This window comes from Tenrec ecaudatus, chromosome X, assembly GCF_050624435.1.
Source record: "Tenrec ecaudatus isolate mTenEca1 chromosome X, mTenEca1.hap1, whole genome shotgun sequence".
Lineage (NCBI taxonomy): Eukaryota > Metazoa > Chordata > Mammalia > Afrosoricida > Tenrecidae > Tenrec > Tenrec ecaudatus.
In genome coordinates this window covers 118,089,533-118,105,457 of record NC_134548.1, presented here as the reverse complement: position 1 = coordinate 118,105,457, position 15,925 = coordinate 118,089,533, and the positions used below count along the sequence as shown (strand labels likewise).

General features: G+C 42.4%; 1 protein-coding gene across 4 annotated transcripts in view; it reads left to right on the top strand.

Moving 5' to 3' along the window:
• The window catches only part of PAK3 (p21 (RAC1) activated kinase 3), a 333,228-nt gene extending 317,801 nt beyond the window's left edge, over positions 1 to 15,427 (top strand). For all 4 annotated transcript variants that reach the window (XM_075538540.1, XM_075538538.1, XM_075538541.1 and 1 more), the window contains 2 exons: positions 9,418 to 9,555; positions 14,165 to 15,427. In XM_075538540.1, the coding sequence (XP_075394655.1) occupies positions 9,418 to 9,555; positions 14,165 to 14,254 (228 nt within the window). In that variant the 3' untranslated portion in view covers positions 14,255 to 15,427. The remainder of the gene's footprint in view (positions 1 to 9,417; positions 9,556 to 14,164) is intronic.
• Positions 15,428 to 15,925: the final 498 nt, after the last annotated feature.

The window sequence follows — 15,925 nt, the reverse complement described above, 5'->3', positions numbered from 1 at the left end:
GTTTGATGGCACGTGCTCACTTGGAATTAAAGGCAGACATAAACTTCCTGAGCACCAGAGAAGCGAGCCTACTTTGCTAGCACTCAGTCAATATTGTTTTGAATGTATCTCAGGAAGGAGCTGAAAGCAGTGCCTTCTATTTCTGTAAACCACTATGGAATTGCAAGGTTTATTGGTTTGTTGACACTCGTACTTTGAGGGCACACCTGTGCTGAAATTGGGGGGATAAGGGCACGAATTAAGATAACTTCAGCTAAAATAATTACAGAGTACTAGCAGCATTCTTTTAAATCAGGCAGGGGGGGGAACGCCCATCAGAAGAGAGACTGTTCTTAAGAATCATGAGTTGTCAGGAATTCGACAAAGGAAAATGGGACTTTGCCATAGGAAAGCTAGCTGCAAGTTTCATTTAGATTATAATTCAGGAGCAGACAGCTCAAATGGGTGAATTATGAGCCAGAAGGCGACCAATGGAGAAATTGATTCCACAGCACACCAGCAGCCCAAGCACCTCTGAGCAGCCAAAGAGGAGGAAAGAAAAACGTAAACTCTGGTGACTAGAGACCTCCTGTTCACCAATATAGATACTCCCTTCTCCCACTAGCATCCTGTTATTCCTCGGTGTCCTTAAAGCTTGGCTTGAGAATAAGCCAAGTATAAGCATAACCCTGGTGGAGCAGTGGTTGGAGCGCCTGGCTGCTAACCACAAGTCGGTGGTTGAACACAACCACTATTCCATGGGAGAAGGAGGGCAGTCTGACTCCGTGAAGATGACAGTCTTGGAGATCCTAAAGGGTAGGTCGTAGGGTCACTGGGAGTTGGGTGTCCTCGATGATGGTGGGCATTGCAATACTAGGGACTTGATCTAAAAACCAGGTCATCGTTGTATGTGCCATGGAACTGATTCAGACTCACAGGGACCTGGAATAGACTGCCAAGTTGCTTCTCCTGAGGATGGCTGCTGGATTCCGTCTTAGTGAGCAGTCCTGTGTTTAACTATGGTGCCATCAGAGCTCCGTGGGACTAAATTAACTCATGTCCCTGAAGCCCAAGTTATCTCAAGGAGATAAATCATGGACCTTGATGATGGACATTTGCCTTTGAAAGGCTTGCTCATGGGTCTTTTTCTGGAGCCTTTAAAATCGGTGCTTTTGCCAGCAAGAAATAATTTTTACCAAGAAAATCAGGCTTTGTTTTTGACAATTGAAGTTTGGGATTGTTACCTTTGTCCCCATTTTTGTTTGTACTTTCTAACTTGGTCACAGCAGTGTTTTAAAAGACGCTTTGGATTCTGAAGAAGCCACAGTGCGATGTCTTAGATAAGCTTCCCAGAAGAGAAAATTAACTGGATAAGGAAGGACAATTTTAGCTATGTCGCCGCCCCAGCTCTAGCATTATCTCAAGAATCAGACTGACCTGTTTGCTTCAGCTTGCTTCCCACTCTCCACCTCCCACCTCTCTCTCTCTCTCTCTCTCTCTCTCTCTCTCTCTCTCTCTCTCTCTCTCTCTCTCTCTCTCTCTCTCTCTCATTTCTTGGTCTAGAATTGTCCTCGTGCTTTGAGATAGATTAGTCAAGACACTTCCCCTAGATATGACTAACAAATGTAACATGACTGGACAGGGAGTGTTTTTTCCCATTTCTCTACCAGTTGATGCGCTCTGTGAGTTGAAAGGGGAATTCTTCTCTCCCAGGTCTGACAGGAAGCCCATAATCTTACTTAGGTTACTTCTCCAGGGGCTGCCATTTCCTTCTCTCTTCCAAGGAGTGGATTTTGCCTTGATTATTAGTTTCCAGTGGATTCAAAGAAGTCTTATGGCTATAATGTTCCATAGAGTTACTTGAAAGGGTCGGAGGGGAGAGTCACATGCGTAGGACTCTTTATTCCACCAGAACAGTTCTGCTTGGGATTTGTTTTCTCTGTTGGGCTTTCACGCGAGATTTACTTCACAGAAAGGGATTCGCAGGGGTCCCTTACTCTGACTCTGTGTTCTTTACCTGTTAGAAGACTTAGCCTTCCATGATGTTGCAGGCTGCATGATCTTGAGGTGGGCTTCCGGAAGAGTCATCTACAAAAAGCTCATAAGCATCTTTTTTATCACTTCCTCATCAAATCAGTAGTCTGAAAGGTCAAAAAAAATCTTCCCTCTCCTATCCTCTCCCCTCCTGCCAGACAAAGACTCTTGAATCTGCGAAGGGAGTCACAGGGAAGGGATTCCATAAGCCCTCTCCTTGGTACCCTCAGGGAGAAACCCGGGGAGGAGCACTGCCGTGAGGCAGCTGTGGCAAAGAGGTGACATAGACTCGGGCTAGGAGGGAGGGAATCAGATGTTCCTGTGTACACAGGGGTATTGCTGCTGAGCTTCATATCAAATTCAACTTGAAATCAGTTTATGCAAGCCTCCGTGCATGCTTCAAAAAACCTATCAGTCAGACTGTTTGGGCCTAATATGGTCATTTGTAAGGAAGCTAATTAGGAACAGGGAGTTCGTAGACCCTTTCCATCCTCATATTCTGAGGGAGAGATGTGAGCAAATGTCCTTCGAACAAGTTCTGCAGAACTTGAAGATTAGGTGCGGCTTGAAGAGAAAATGAGAGATGGGGAAGTCGACATGACCAGAACAGTGGGGCAGGAGCCTTCTAGCCTTTCGAGCCTTTATTTTCATCACTCTTCATTCCACCAGCCACCTTCTCTCTTCATTGTCCCTAGGCCCCTGTCTTTGCTCCACTTCCTCCTGCTCCCTATTCTTCTCAGAGGGTCCCTCCCCTGCTTCCTGCTCCATTTTGTTTTGGTCATTTCCTCTCTGCAACTTTCCCACTCCCCAGGCTCCCACAGTCCCAGACCTCGGCTACTGCTGGGACTGCTGAGATCTGCTCCCGGAGCACACCTCACCCTTCTCAGTATTTCCTGACACGAACTTTATCTGAGGGATTATCTAAAGAAGAATTAACACGACTCTAAAAGCCTCCACAAAGTTTGCTGACAGATGAGAAGGAGTATGCAGGACCAAACTGCTTCTTCTGTCATCACCGTGGACTGTTAGGTTGAGTGAAGGCCAAGTGTGGAATACAAAGTTAGTTATAATGTAGTGAGTTCTTTTTGCCCATTTGGTCCTATGCACACTCATCTTAGAAGTAAAAAAATATCAGGACCTTTCATGAGATCCATGGATAGATACATCAGAGGTAGCAATGCACTTTGACCTTTAGCCTCTGAAAATCCCAGGACCCGCATCAAATAATCACATGATGTCAGGCCACTAATTGCCAACTCACTCCCATAAAAGAAATGAGAAAGGATCTAGGACGGACACAGGCTGCAGCAACCAGCAGAGTACCAGTTGCTTAAATAAAAAAAGATACATGTGTATATATCTATACACACACATACATTGGTGAATCTGTATGAAATTATTTTGTGTACCTGCTCTCTGTCCCTAGGCAATGAAGAGATTCCAGTTCCTCTCAGAGTACATAAACCACTTTCTCATGGCCAGGAGCATGTTGATGGTGCCATGGTGGTGTAGTGGTTGCATGTTGGACTGCCACCAGGCATTCCTAGGGAGAAAGAGGGGACTTTCTACTCCCCAAAGAATTACAGTCTCAGAAACCCACAGAGGCAGTTCTACCCTGTTCTATAGGGTGACTATAAGTTGGCATCAATTCAACGCCAGTGAGGTCTTTTGTTGTTGTTTTGAGGAGCATTCTGGCTGTACTCGTGGGGGAAAAGTACTGCCAGAATGCTCCTTAGAAGCAAAGATGGTGAGAGTTCCGTTCACATACTTTGGGCATAATTATCAGGAGAGACCAGTCCCTGGAAAAAGACATCCTGCTTGGTAAAGTAGAGGGCCAGCAAGAAAGAGGAAGACCCTCAACAAGACAGATTTATCCAGTGGCTGTATCAATGGACTCGAACATAAACACAATTGTGAGGATGGCACAGGACCGTGCAGTGTTTCATTCTGTTATATATGGGGGTCGCTCAGGGGTGGGGACTAACTTGATGGCACCTGACAGCACTATGCTCAGTGTGCACCCTCTCTGGAGGGACCTTGTCTGGCTCTGCTAGTAGAGCCTCCAGCCCAGAGATTGAGAATATGGAGAAAGTAGCATTTCACAGTGGTTTATACCATGGACTCTCTAGACTCTTAGCCCCTGGAGTCAAACATTAATGCAGTCATGACTAGTTGTGTGCCATAAGACGTGTGTGTGTGTGTGTGTGTGTGTGTGTGTGGCCAACTCATCCCCAAAGGAGTCTTTACTATGTCCAGTAGATTCATGAGCCTGGGTGGTGATATAGTTACGCCTTGGGCTGCTAACTTCAAGGGTCAGCAGTTCCAAACCACCAGCCACTTCTAAGGTGAAAGATGGCCCTTGCTCTTTCCATAGAGAGTTACCGTCTTGGAAACTCACAGGGGTCGGGGACAGATGAGTCAGGGCAATGAGTTTGGTTTGGATAGTGAATCCATTGGCTCAAATGAAATCTTGTTTGGAAACATAAATAGAGCCCCCCTCCCCCCCAAAAAACGAATTTCTCTGGTTCAAACAAACATGTGTGGGGCTAGAATCTCCATTCCTCTTCCCTCTTAGAAACTCAGGATGAGGATCAGGAGGAGCATAGTTTGGACTAAAACATGTCTGTGGACCATGGGGAGCCACAAAAATATGTAATGCAGAGGGAAGTAGATGACATGATGAGATAGATTAGAGACTAGAGAAGGAAAAGACTTGGACTAAAGAAAGCCAATGTGAGGGTTATCATAGCAGTCTAAGAGAAGTCCAAACTTAACCAAAGATGTGGGGGGCGGGGCTCAGAGTCTAGTGAATGAGTATAAAGATGTTCCTGAAGGATGTATTAAAGGCTTATTAGATTTACCATAGTTAGAGTGGGGGAAGAGAAGGTTGCTGTAGAAGAAGTAGAAGAACTGAAGGATGGTTATTTCTTAAAATGACTTGTTTGGCTGCTAGTGAAACCATTAATAGGGCGAAGGGATGGATATATATAGATATATAAATTCACTGCCATCTAGTTGAAACCGACCCAGAGTAACTCTATAGGGCAAAGTAGAACTACTGCCCTTGTGGGATTCTGAGGCTGTAGCTCTTTATGGGAGTAGAAAGCCTCATCATTCTCCAGAGGAACAGCTCACCTTACGGTTAGCAGCCCAAAACATAACCACTACACCTCCAGAGGTATATATGTGTTTGATCTATTTTGGAGAAGAAGAAAACTGGTAGAATTAATATTAGGGAAACATGCCATCTTTTCCATTCAACAACTAAGAAATTAGACACCTTTTCCTTCTGGAGTCTATAGACATCTTAATGAACTATTTTGAAACCACTTGGGAAGACCAACCAACTTCCTGGAAAATCTCCAGTCTAATTTCTAATAGTGATCGCATTGTCTTTAATTTTTTTTTTAAATCAAAAGTTGATTACGCATACCTAGATAGATTCTCCTCAATCTTTGTGTTTCCTTTTCAAGTTGTTGTTGTCTTTTGAGTGAGTGTTTATAAAGCAAATGAGTTTTCATTCAACCATCCATACACATTTTGCTTCGTGATGTTGATTGCAATCTTCACAGTATAAACATCACTCATCCTTAATCCCTCTTCATCTAAGACCTGGCTTTGTTAGTCATACCCTTCTTGGCTACAACTGGACTCATTAGCAGAGCAGTGAGTAACAATTTTATTTTTACTAAGCTAGTACCCAATTTATACACAGAGTGTGTTCCAAAAAGTTCATTTTATAGTTACCATATATACTCATGTATAAGCTGAGTTTTTCAGCAAAAAAAAAATGTGCTGAAAAACTGGGGTTCGGCTTATACACGGGTCAGTGATACCCCAGCGAGGTGTAACATCTCGCGGGTGATTACCGTTCCTCCTCTGTTCATTCAAAGCCCTGCTGACACTGCAGGGTTTTGAATGTTTGTTTACTCACATCTAACCAATCAGAGCCGTCCTATGATGTGGACGGGCTCTAATTCGCAGAAGCACCCATAGTGATTCACTTACGCCAGCAGCAGACCTGGTAAGGATGTGTCTGTGACTGCGCTCCCTCTCTCCCCTCCAGTCTCTGTGTTAATTCACATCCTGCATTTCCCACCCTAGGCTTATACTCGAGTCAATCAGTTTTTCTGGTTTCCCAGGTAATAATTAGGTACCTCGACTTATACTCGGGTTGGCTTATATTCGAGTATATACGGTAATTATTTGGAAAACAGAGTGCTTTTCCCCCATAGAAGTGGCATTATTCGTGGTGATGAGGTTCTCAAGTCCAGTCCACAAAGGCCAATCTTGCCCATAATATAACTGAAAGTATAGATATTTGCAATGGGTGTTAGTTGGAAATAATGCTGTTGCAATTAGAGTGAAAACAATAGTCTGGAGTTTTTGTTTTCCTCAAAGGGTAGTGCTTGATGAAAAACAGGTTTAATCCTAGGAAGACAAAGAATAAATGAGGATTTTTTTTTTGGTCAATTGGACACCACAGCTTTGTAAATTTATTTTTTTATAGCTCTTGGAGGGTATTAAAAAACAAATCCTACCCTTAAGGGCAATTGTGTCCACTGTAGAACATTGAAAACTCTATTTAAAAAATTAAGTCATTAATGAGACTTCTGAACTAGAGGGGACTATTGTTAGTTAACATGTTGGTGTGTTTTCCTTTCAACATTTTCCATAGTACATCTATTTTAATCAGCCCAACGACAATTGAATAGCTTCTTGAGGCTGGTGGATTCACATCAGAAACTATTATAGTGTCTTAAAATGACATTTATGACAACTACAATATTTAAAGACATCTGTAAATATCAATAATATAAAGAGATGAAATCCTTGTTCATGAAGGCCACAACATGGATGGGTCTCAGAAAAATATTATGCTGAGTAAAAAAATTCACTACTGAAAGAACAAAGATGGTAGAATTCTGCTAATGTGAGAAACCTGGACTAGGCAAATGTATAAAGTCCAAAGTTTATCTGTGGTTGCGGGTGAGCAGGTATTGTTGGGGAAGCAGTGAGTTTCAGATAATGGTGGCAGATAATTTGGCAATGGATTTTGGTGATCGGTGTGCCATGATTACTCTCACCAAATTGTCGACGTGAAAGATATTCAAATGGCCAATGTACTGTTGGCTATATTCTTACAATAATTTTTAAAACCGTATGATAATACTATCGAGTCAAGCAAGAGCAGCTTTATAAGATAGTTAGATTTGTGACGGGGTAGTGTAAGCAGATCAGTGCCAAGGCAACACCTGTTCCCCACTCCTGCTCATCCCCAATGCCCACCTTCCACTGAGACTGTTCTGCAGACATGCTGAAGACGGCGTGGGCATGCCGAAGCACTAAGGGGCGGTAGCACTCTCTCCTTGTTATGTCTGGGCTTTCTTCCTGGATGCATGGCAATCACCAAGCAGTACTCAAGTTCAACAATTCTGATGCAAGTCACCTATTTTAGTGTTAAAAATGGAATGGAAAGAGTGCTGTAAATTTCCTGAGGTAATTAGGCACCGATTAAACCAATGAGAAGGACTTGGGTTAAAATTTGTTTGTTTGTATTGTAGGGAAGAAGAATGTACAGTGTAGACTTATTGAGCTAAGAATGATGAAAGGAAAACACAAAACTGGAGCCTTATGGCATGAATAGAGACTTAGGAAGAATGGAAAGGCGGAGAGAGGTTATTGATTTGAGACTGGGCTTCATTACCGAGCAGAAGAGAGTAAGCAAAAGATAGCGAGTCTGGGGGAGATGTGGCCAGCTGAAAGAAGAGTTAGGAGGAGACAGTGTATGTAATTTGCAGCAATCAAATTTTGTTTAATAAGAGAACAGTGCTATCTCAGATCATTGTTGTTGTTGGGTGCCATTGAGTCTGTGACAACTCGTAGCAACCCTGTGTTCAACAGAAGGAAACACTATCAGTTCCTGTGCCATCCTCACAATTATTCTTAGGTTTGAGCCCATTGCTACAGCCTCTGTGCATGTCCATCTCTTTGAGGGTCTTCCTCCTTTTCACTGCCCTCCACTTCACCAAGCATGAAGTCCTTTTCCAGGGACTGATCTCTCTTGACATGTCCAAAGTACGGCAGATGAAGTCGTCCCCATCCTTGCTTCTAAGGAGTATATTAGCTATACTTTCTCCAAGACATATTTGTTGCTTCTTTTGGCAGTTCATGGTACTTTTCAATATTCCTTGTTAATGTCATGATTCAAATACATCAGCTCTTCTACAGTCTTCGTTATTCATTGCCCAACTTCACATGATATATGAGATGATTGAAAATACCCTGGCTTAAGTCAAAATCAAAAACCAAACTCAGCGCCATCAAAATCAATGCCAACTCATAATGGCCCTACAGGACCGGGTAGAACTGCTCCTGTCCTGTGTGCGTTTCTGAGACTAACTCTTTACAGGAGTAGAAAATCCTGTTTTACTCCTGCCAGTGGTTTTGAACCACTTACCTTGCATTCGTTAGCCCTATGCCATTAGGGGTCCTCTGTCTTGGGTCAGGTCCATCTTAGTCTTCAAAGTGATATCCTTGTCCTTCAGCATGAGAGAAAGGGCAGGAGGACAGGTGGCACGTGAAGAATGGAGATAGAGGGAAGGAGAGTAGGTGTGAGGGCAGGACAAAGGAAAGGGGGGCAGAGGGAGGAAAAGAAGAAAGAAAAACAGGGGGGAGGCTTTAGACAGTCCATGGGGAAATAAAATCAAAAGACAATGGAATTTTTATACGTCTATTTTTCCAATCCCCGTTTCTCTTATTTTTGTTATTACAGGTAGGACTACATGGACAGCTAATGATAATCAATATATTCTATGCATTTGCCACGGGGACAAAAGTAAAAGTAGTGGAGTATTTGGGCCTGACAGGTCACCTCTCAGGACCACTGCCATCTTGAGCTCCTTTGTACTTTTCTAATCCTCCACCCTGGTCAGTCTCTACCTCATATGTACACAGATTTCCCAAACAAGAGGCAAGGCAGATTCGGTAACCACTTAGCAAATTCCCTTCAGTTTTCCATTAAGCCTCTGGAGGTTACACTCAGGTCGCCATGATTGGATGCATGGGTATTCCCAACCTCCAGAGTCCCACAGTTACAGGCCATTCCTTGGAAGTTAATCACACTTTCCTTGTAGATGGATTTTTACTGGCTTACTTCTCAGAGGACCACCTTGTTCACATATAATTCCAAGTCTTTGGAGGGTGGGTGACCTCACAGTCATGCACTGCCAAAGGCAATCATTTCAGAATAGTACAGGAACTTTGAAATAGATGTCACGGTCATTTTCAGAAATGGAATTTTCAAGATGCAGAGAGCAAACTGCATTTATGCCTTAGGTGCCAAGCCACGTGCCTACTATTTATATGCTGAATAGATTTTTCTACTTTCCCCTGCCCCTGTAGGCTTTATATCTGATAGCCACTAATGGAACACCAGAGCTCCAGAATCCCGAGAGACTGTCAACTGTCTTCCGTGACTTCTTAAACCGCTGTCTTGAGATGGATGTGGACAGGCGAGGATCTGCCAAGGAGCTGTTGCAGGTAAAAATCAAATAGGACCATCGCAGTGACAGCCGCACTCGTGGGACCTTTCGTGTGTGTGACAGGAAGAGCGGTCGGCTTGCAACTCTCCGATCTTAAACCACAGGCCCATAAGCATAGGCATGCATCCAGTGCCTGCTTGTTCTTGCTGGAGTTTTCTTTTGCAAGGAACAAAACAAAGTGAAATTCGGGTGGTACAGGTTTCTTCTCAACTTTACTTGCTCCCCTCGATGTTGTATGCCGTTATTCTTGGCTGGATGTAATTCTCTACATAGCTGTGTACCTCTCTACACTCGAATGTGTGCCAGTCTAATGCTTTACCGGTCAAGGCTTGTCATCCCCTTTGGCAGGCTCTTGCCAAGGTGGGCACCATCCAGTGGTGAGTGCCACTGTAACCACTCGTCCTCTTATGCCCTCGGGGCCATGAAATATGATGTTAATTTGATGTATATTATATATATATGAAGTTATTTATGACCTCCTATGGCCCCAGCACTTAGCACAAATTCTCTCATTGGATTCTTACAACAACTTGATAGGGTAGGTGTAACCCATGTAGAGGTCTGTAGGTGGTATTATTCCATTTACAGATAGGGAATTTGAGGCTCAAATAGATAGTTAACCCAAGATATCCTTATTTATTAGCAGAACTGGGACTTCTTCAACTCTGGATTATCTGACTTCATTCCACAAAAAACACAAACCAATGTAACGCAAACTAAGGAATTTATATTAATAAAGTAACACATGCCCAGGATTATACACACAGCTACCCACTGAGACTCTCCTCAGGAACATACATCAAGTTTTTTTTTACATCTAAGAACAGCATTCTCTCTCTGAGCCTTTGAACTCATAAATCAATTAAACAAAGGGTACAACACTTAATTTTATAGAGTGCTAACCCCAGATTCAGTTTGTTCTAGACTAGCCCCAAACCCCCAAACTTTCCCAATTGGTCTGAAGTCCCATTAGAGATGCAGAGCTACAACCCCCACATCCCCAAAAGTACCAAGTCAGACCAAATCACATGTAGGATACAATGATTTGAAAGAATTGAGGTTGGACTTCTTATGCTTCTGATGAACCTTGACAATGCTGGTCTAGAACATCAAATCTGGAATGGCCCTTTGAGATAGTCCAGTTTATCCAGCCTCACATTATAAATGACAAAACCTGATCTGTTGAGTGCTTCACTTACACATCTCCTCACTCTACCTACCACCTTACATATAAACCTTGGGGCACATTCCTCATGGGTCATCTAGGACCACATAGCTATATAGCTGAATGGACAGTTGAATCAACAGTAAAAATAATCCATGCCCCAACAGTTTTTTATCTGAACTGGTCCAATGACTGAGTCTAAGTCTGATAGTTTGTTGCTATAGTGTTTGTTTTTATACTTACAAATAATATCATGCATATTAACAAGTCTACATAATTCTATTCTCCAACCATAACTTACCATGATCCATTACAGAGGTTAGAAGGAAACTATCAGAAAATCTTAAGAGGAGATACGGGTGGGTCTTGAATATTTGTATGCTTTCTGTGTGACCTAAGATTATTCACTAGCAGTCAATGGAGATTTATTGAGCAATGTGTATTTACAATGTATATTAGCCCAGTGGGTGATAGGAGACTGTTGACTGTATGATACATACTCCCCCAAAATTGGAAATCTCCCTTGGTACATGAAAAGAGAATGCAAGTCTCTTTAGAGATTCATTCAGCTACTCAAACATCCAGTGCTATGGCTGAGCAGATAAATAGGCTACGGTGACGAGAACATGTCTGTGAACAGGGAAAAAATATGTTGGGCCTTGAAAGATGGATCAATTTGAGATAAGCTGAGATAAAAGAGGGAAGGTGGGGGTAGAAAGGGTGAACTGATTACAAGGATCTACATATAACCTTCTCCCTGGGGGATAGACAACAGAGAAGTGGGTGAAGGGAGTCATTGAACAGTGTAAGACATGACAAAATAATAATAATTTATAAATTATCAAGGGTTCATGAGGGAGGGGAGGGGAGAGCGGAGAGGGAGGGGAAAATGAGGAGCTGATATCAAGACCTCAAGTAGAAAGTAAATGTTTGGATAATGATGATGGCAATAAATGTACATATGTTCTTGACAGAATGGATGGATGTATGAATTGTGTTAAGAATTGTATGAGCCCACAGTAAAATGATTTTTAAAAAAGAGGGAAGGCATTTCAGATTGAAGGGTTAGGATATGATCAATTACCTGTAGGCAAGGTTTAAGGTCTAGTGTAGTGAATATATCAATGAGGGAAGCTGTAAGACCATAGAGAGCTTTAAATGCACAACTAAAGTGGTATGGCTATATATAGTGTGAAAGCACTAAAACCTGATGAAACCTGTGGGGGAAGATTAATTTGGTAGTAGACCCTAAGAATTTGCAAAAGGGGAAAAATATGGAGGCACTTTGCTGACTTCAATCAATACTGCCATTGAGTCTATTACAACTCATAGTAACCCAGGAGGATAGAGTAGAGCTGCCCCTGTGGGTTTCCTAGACTGCATATCTTTTTTTTCAAAAAAAAACCCCATTTTATTGTGGGTTCATACAGCTCTTATCACAATCTATACATATATCCATTTTGTCTAGCATATTTGTACATTTGTTACCATCATCATTTTCAAAACATTTTCTTTCTATTTGAGCTCTTGGTATCAGCTCCTCATTTTTTCCTCTCCCTCCCTCATGAAACCTTGATAATTTATCAATTATTATTATCTTTTTCACGTCTGACACTGACCCATGTCTCCCTTCACCCACTTTCTGTTGCCTGTGAGACTATAACTCTTTATGGGGCTAGAAAGCCCCGTCCTGCTTAGCAGCCAGTGGTTTGGAACTGCTGACCTTGCACTTAGCAGCCCAATTCATAGCCATTAAACTAGGAAATAAGCAGATCTAATATAATCTAATGATCTCACTTAAGATAATCTCATGAAGTGTCCACATTCATCTACTGTGCTAATGTACTATAATTACTACTTATAATAAAAGAAACAAAGGTATGGTTTTAGTGGGTTCATTTCTGATCCCCAGGGTACTACAAAGCATGATCTATAACTTCTTGGCTATGACGTATGTCTTTATTATACCTTTATGGTCAGAATTCTATCATGGGTTATTTTAATGCTCACAAATAGGATATTGAAGACAACAGAATGGTAGAAATATGAACAAAATGATACAGTTTACTTGGGATAATGGCAGACTGATAGATGAGGCAGAAATTCACTTCAAGAAACATCAGGACTTTAAGAGCCCCGAATAAAATGGTAAAAAAAGAAAAAGAGAAGTATATCAGGAGACCGCAGTATATGCATGGACACACTCCGCCAGAACAATTTTGCTTCATCATTTCTGTATTGTATATGGGTGGATATGTTACTTACATCAAAATGTTATTTTTGTGGGTTATATGGTGGTGCTTTGACTTCAAACTCTTGTACCTTATATCACACAAGGAGAGTATCCTGTTGTAGGATATTTTAACACATATTTTTAAGTGTTGAAGATGACTGGAGGCCATTCCGGAGAAAATACCAGTACGGCCAGTGATGAATGAAATAGGATCCAGAGCTCAGGGAAGAGAAGGTCCACACTAAACTCACTGCCCTCAATTTGATGCCATCTCAGAGCGACCCTATAAGACAGGGTAGAACTACTGCTATGAGTTTTCAGAGATTCGAGCTGACACTATGAAAGAAAATGAGGTTTGTAAAGAAGTAAGAGAGGAAAAGAAGATGGTTCTGATAACGTGTGAGCTCGGAGAAGGACATGAAACTCGGGAAGCAGGGGAAGAGGAAATGGCTAACTAACACGACAGAGGGAAAGAACTCAGTAGGAAAGGATATTTCACCTGGATTAAGTTAAGTACCGCCAAGGAGCCCTAGCGGTATAGTGGGTTATGCATGGGGCTGCTAATCTCAGGGCAGCAGTTGGAATCCACCCAGCAGCTCCAAGGCAGAGAGACGAGGCTTCCTGTTCTCTTAAAGAGTTACAGTCTCTGAAACTCACAGGGGAAATTCTACTCTGCCCGGTAGGGTGGCTATGCATCCCAGTCCAGTCAATGGCTACGACTGAAAAGTACTGCAGAGAGCCCAATAGGGAAATGGCAGAGGCCCAGTTGTTGGGTTAGCAATTAGGAAGTTACTGGTTTCAGGGTAAAAAATCTTTAGCATTCGACTGAGTTACTCTTTTGGGGGGGTTTTCCCGGGACTATTCCAGATATACTCTTTAGTTTAAGAAAATCAGAAAGTGAACCCAGAGCAAATAGTATGTGATGTTACAAGACCCCCTAACTCTAAGACTACAGGTCATATTGCAGAGCATTTGCTCACAGTGCAGGATGCAGACACCAGCAGGACAAAGGCTGGCACTGTAACTAATGAATCAGTCATGCTTCATTGGGTGCTCAAAAGGTATCTTACTGGGGGAAAAGGAAACAACACCCCCCCCAAAAAAAAGTGTTTTCGAATGTATAGCAGTAGATATGTTGAAAGAAAGAATTGCAGTTATTCCTCTGTTTTGTCTCCTCCTTCCCTCCCTTTCTCTCCTTGTGTTTTTCAGCATCCATTTTTAAAATTAGCCAAGCCTCTCTCCAGCCTGACTCCCCTGATTATCGCTGCCAAGGAAGCGATCAAGAACAGCAGCCGCTAGGACTGCAAACCTGACCCCCATCATCTCCCTCATGCGAAGGACTGAGAACACAAACGAACTCTGCTGCCGGAGAGATGGAAGAGAAGACGATCCAAATGAAACCACAGGGGTGGATGGTGGTGGGCTCTTTCCCTTTCAATGAATAGAAACTTCTTGTAAGCCTTTTTTCCTACGCCCTCAGATTCTGTAATTTATTTGTAAGCCCGAATCGCAGCCCCACCAGGGCAGCAATGTGGAAGTGGCCAGCAAAGTAGTCACTTCCTTCGTGAAGCGCAAGAGCCAGTAGTGAATCCCCTCATTTTGTGCATTCGCTTTGAAGAACAAGGTTTCTCAAAGGTGCACCCTCCCGCTTCATCGTGTTGTCTTCATTTTTAAGTTAGAGCGTAGCCCCTCTTGCCTTCAAACCTCCTTCAACATTCCTTACCCAATGTGATGTTTTTCACATGCGTTCTCATTAGATGTCCAGGAAACCAACCAACAAACAAAATGTCAACACTTTTTATTATTAAAAAAAGCAAACAAAAAAGAACAAAAAAAGGAAGGAAAAAAACGCAAAACAAAAAAAAAATTATAAACAGAGCAAGGACTGTGTGCACATGTGGAAGTCCATGCCCTAATAGAGTTGTAATTTTTTGATTCTTCTAGAGTGGTGGCTTGGTTTGTGTACCTATTTTTTCCACATTTCTATTGGGAGAGGTTTCTTTTTAAGACATTTTTCAAAAGCAGAGAGGAATATGTGTGTTCAGGAAGGGCTTTTTAAAAACTGCATATTGAAATAAAGCTCCCATGGTGAAATCCTGTCACATTTTCACAAGGATGTCTAAAAGAGGCAGTTGATTGATCATTCATAGACGCCAGTTTGCTCATCTTCATGATGCCTACAAAAGGGGCACAGTGAAGCAGGGCCACTCCTGCCAGGCCAGGCCAGGTCCTGAACCTGGAAGAGCCTGATAGGAGAAACCACATGGGACTTTATCTGAGACCCAAGGAACACAGGATGGGGTGTCCCTCTGAAAATACTTGTAGCGTGAACAAAGATGAAAAGGTACCTCACTGAATCTTCTTGTGTGCTTGTGGAGCACAGAACACTGAAAACAGGTACATCAATGGGCGGTGGGGGTGGACAGTAAACCCCACCCATTTCCAGGTAATAAAAATGATCCTTTTCGACAAGTCATCATCTTATCTTTTCTTTCTTTCTTTCTTTTTTGTTTTAAAGAGCTGGTTAGCCAGATCTCACAGACATCCACTCTCTAAGAAACTGGAAGTCGGTGAGAACGCTCCACCCCAACCAGTATTTGGCTCTAGGTGATTGTGCCCTATTGATCTCCTCGGTATCATCAGTTTGTGTTTCACAATGCGGTACATTCCTGTGCTGTCCCTCTCAGGCTTTTGAGTTCCAAAATTCTGTTCATAGAGATTTTAACATTTCGTTAGTGGCAATCATTTTGGTCGCCATTCATACTTCCTGAAAAATATCAGTCCAAATGAATTCTTTCTGTAGCTTGGACCATTGTTTCACTATACATCTATTTTGTCCCCCAAACCCAGCAGTTGACACTTCAGAAAAGTTCTGAACATACAAAAATATCTGGAGGATGCCAGCATGGATAAGGTGTTGTCAATTTTATCAATTCTGGGAAGTTTTTTTCTCTGTGTCTTGGGGAAGCT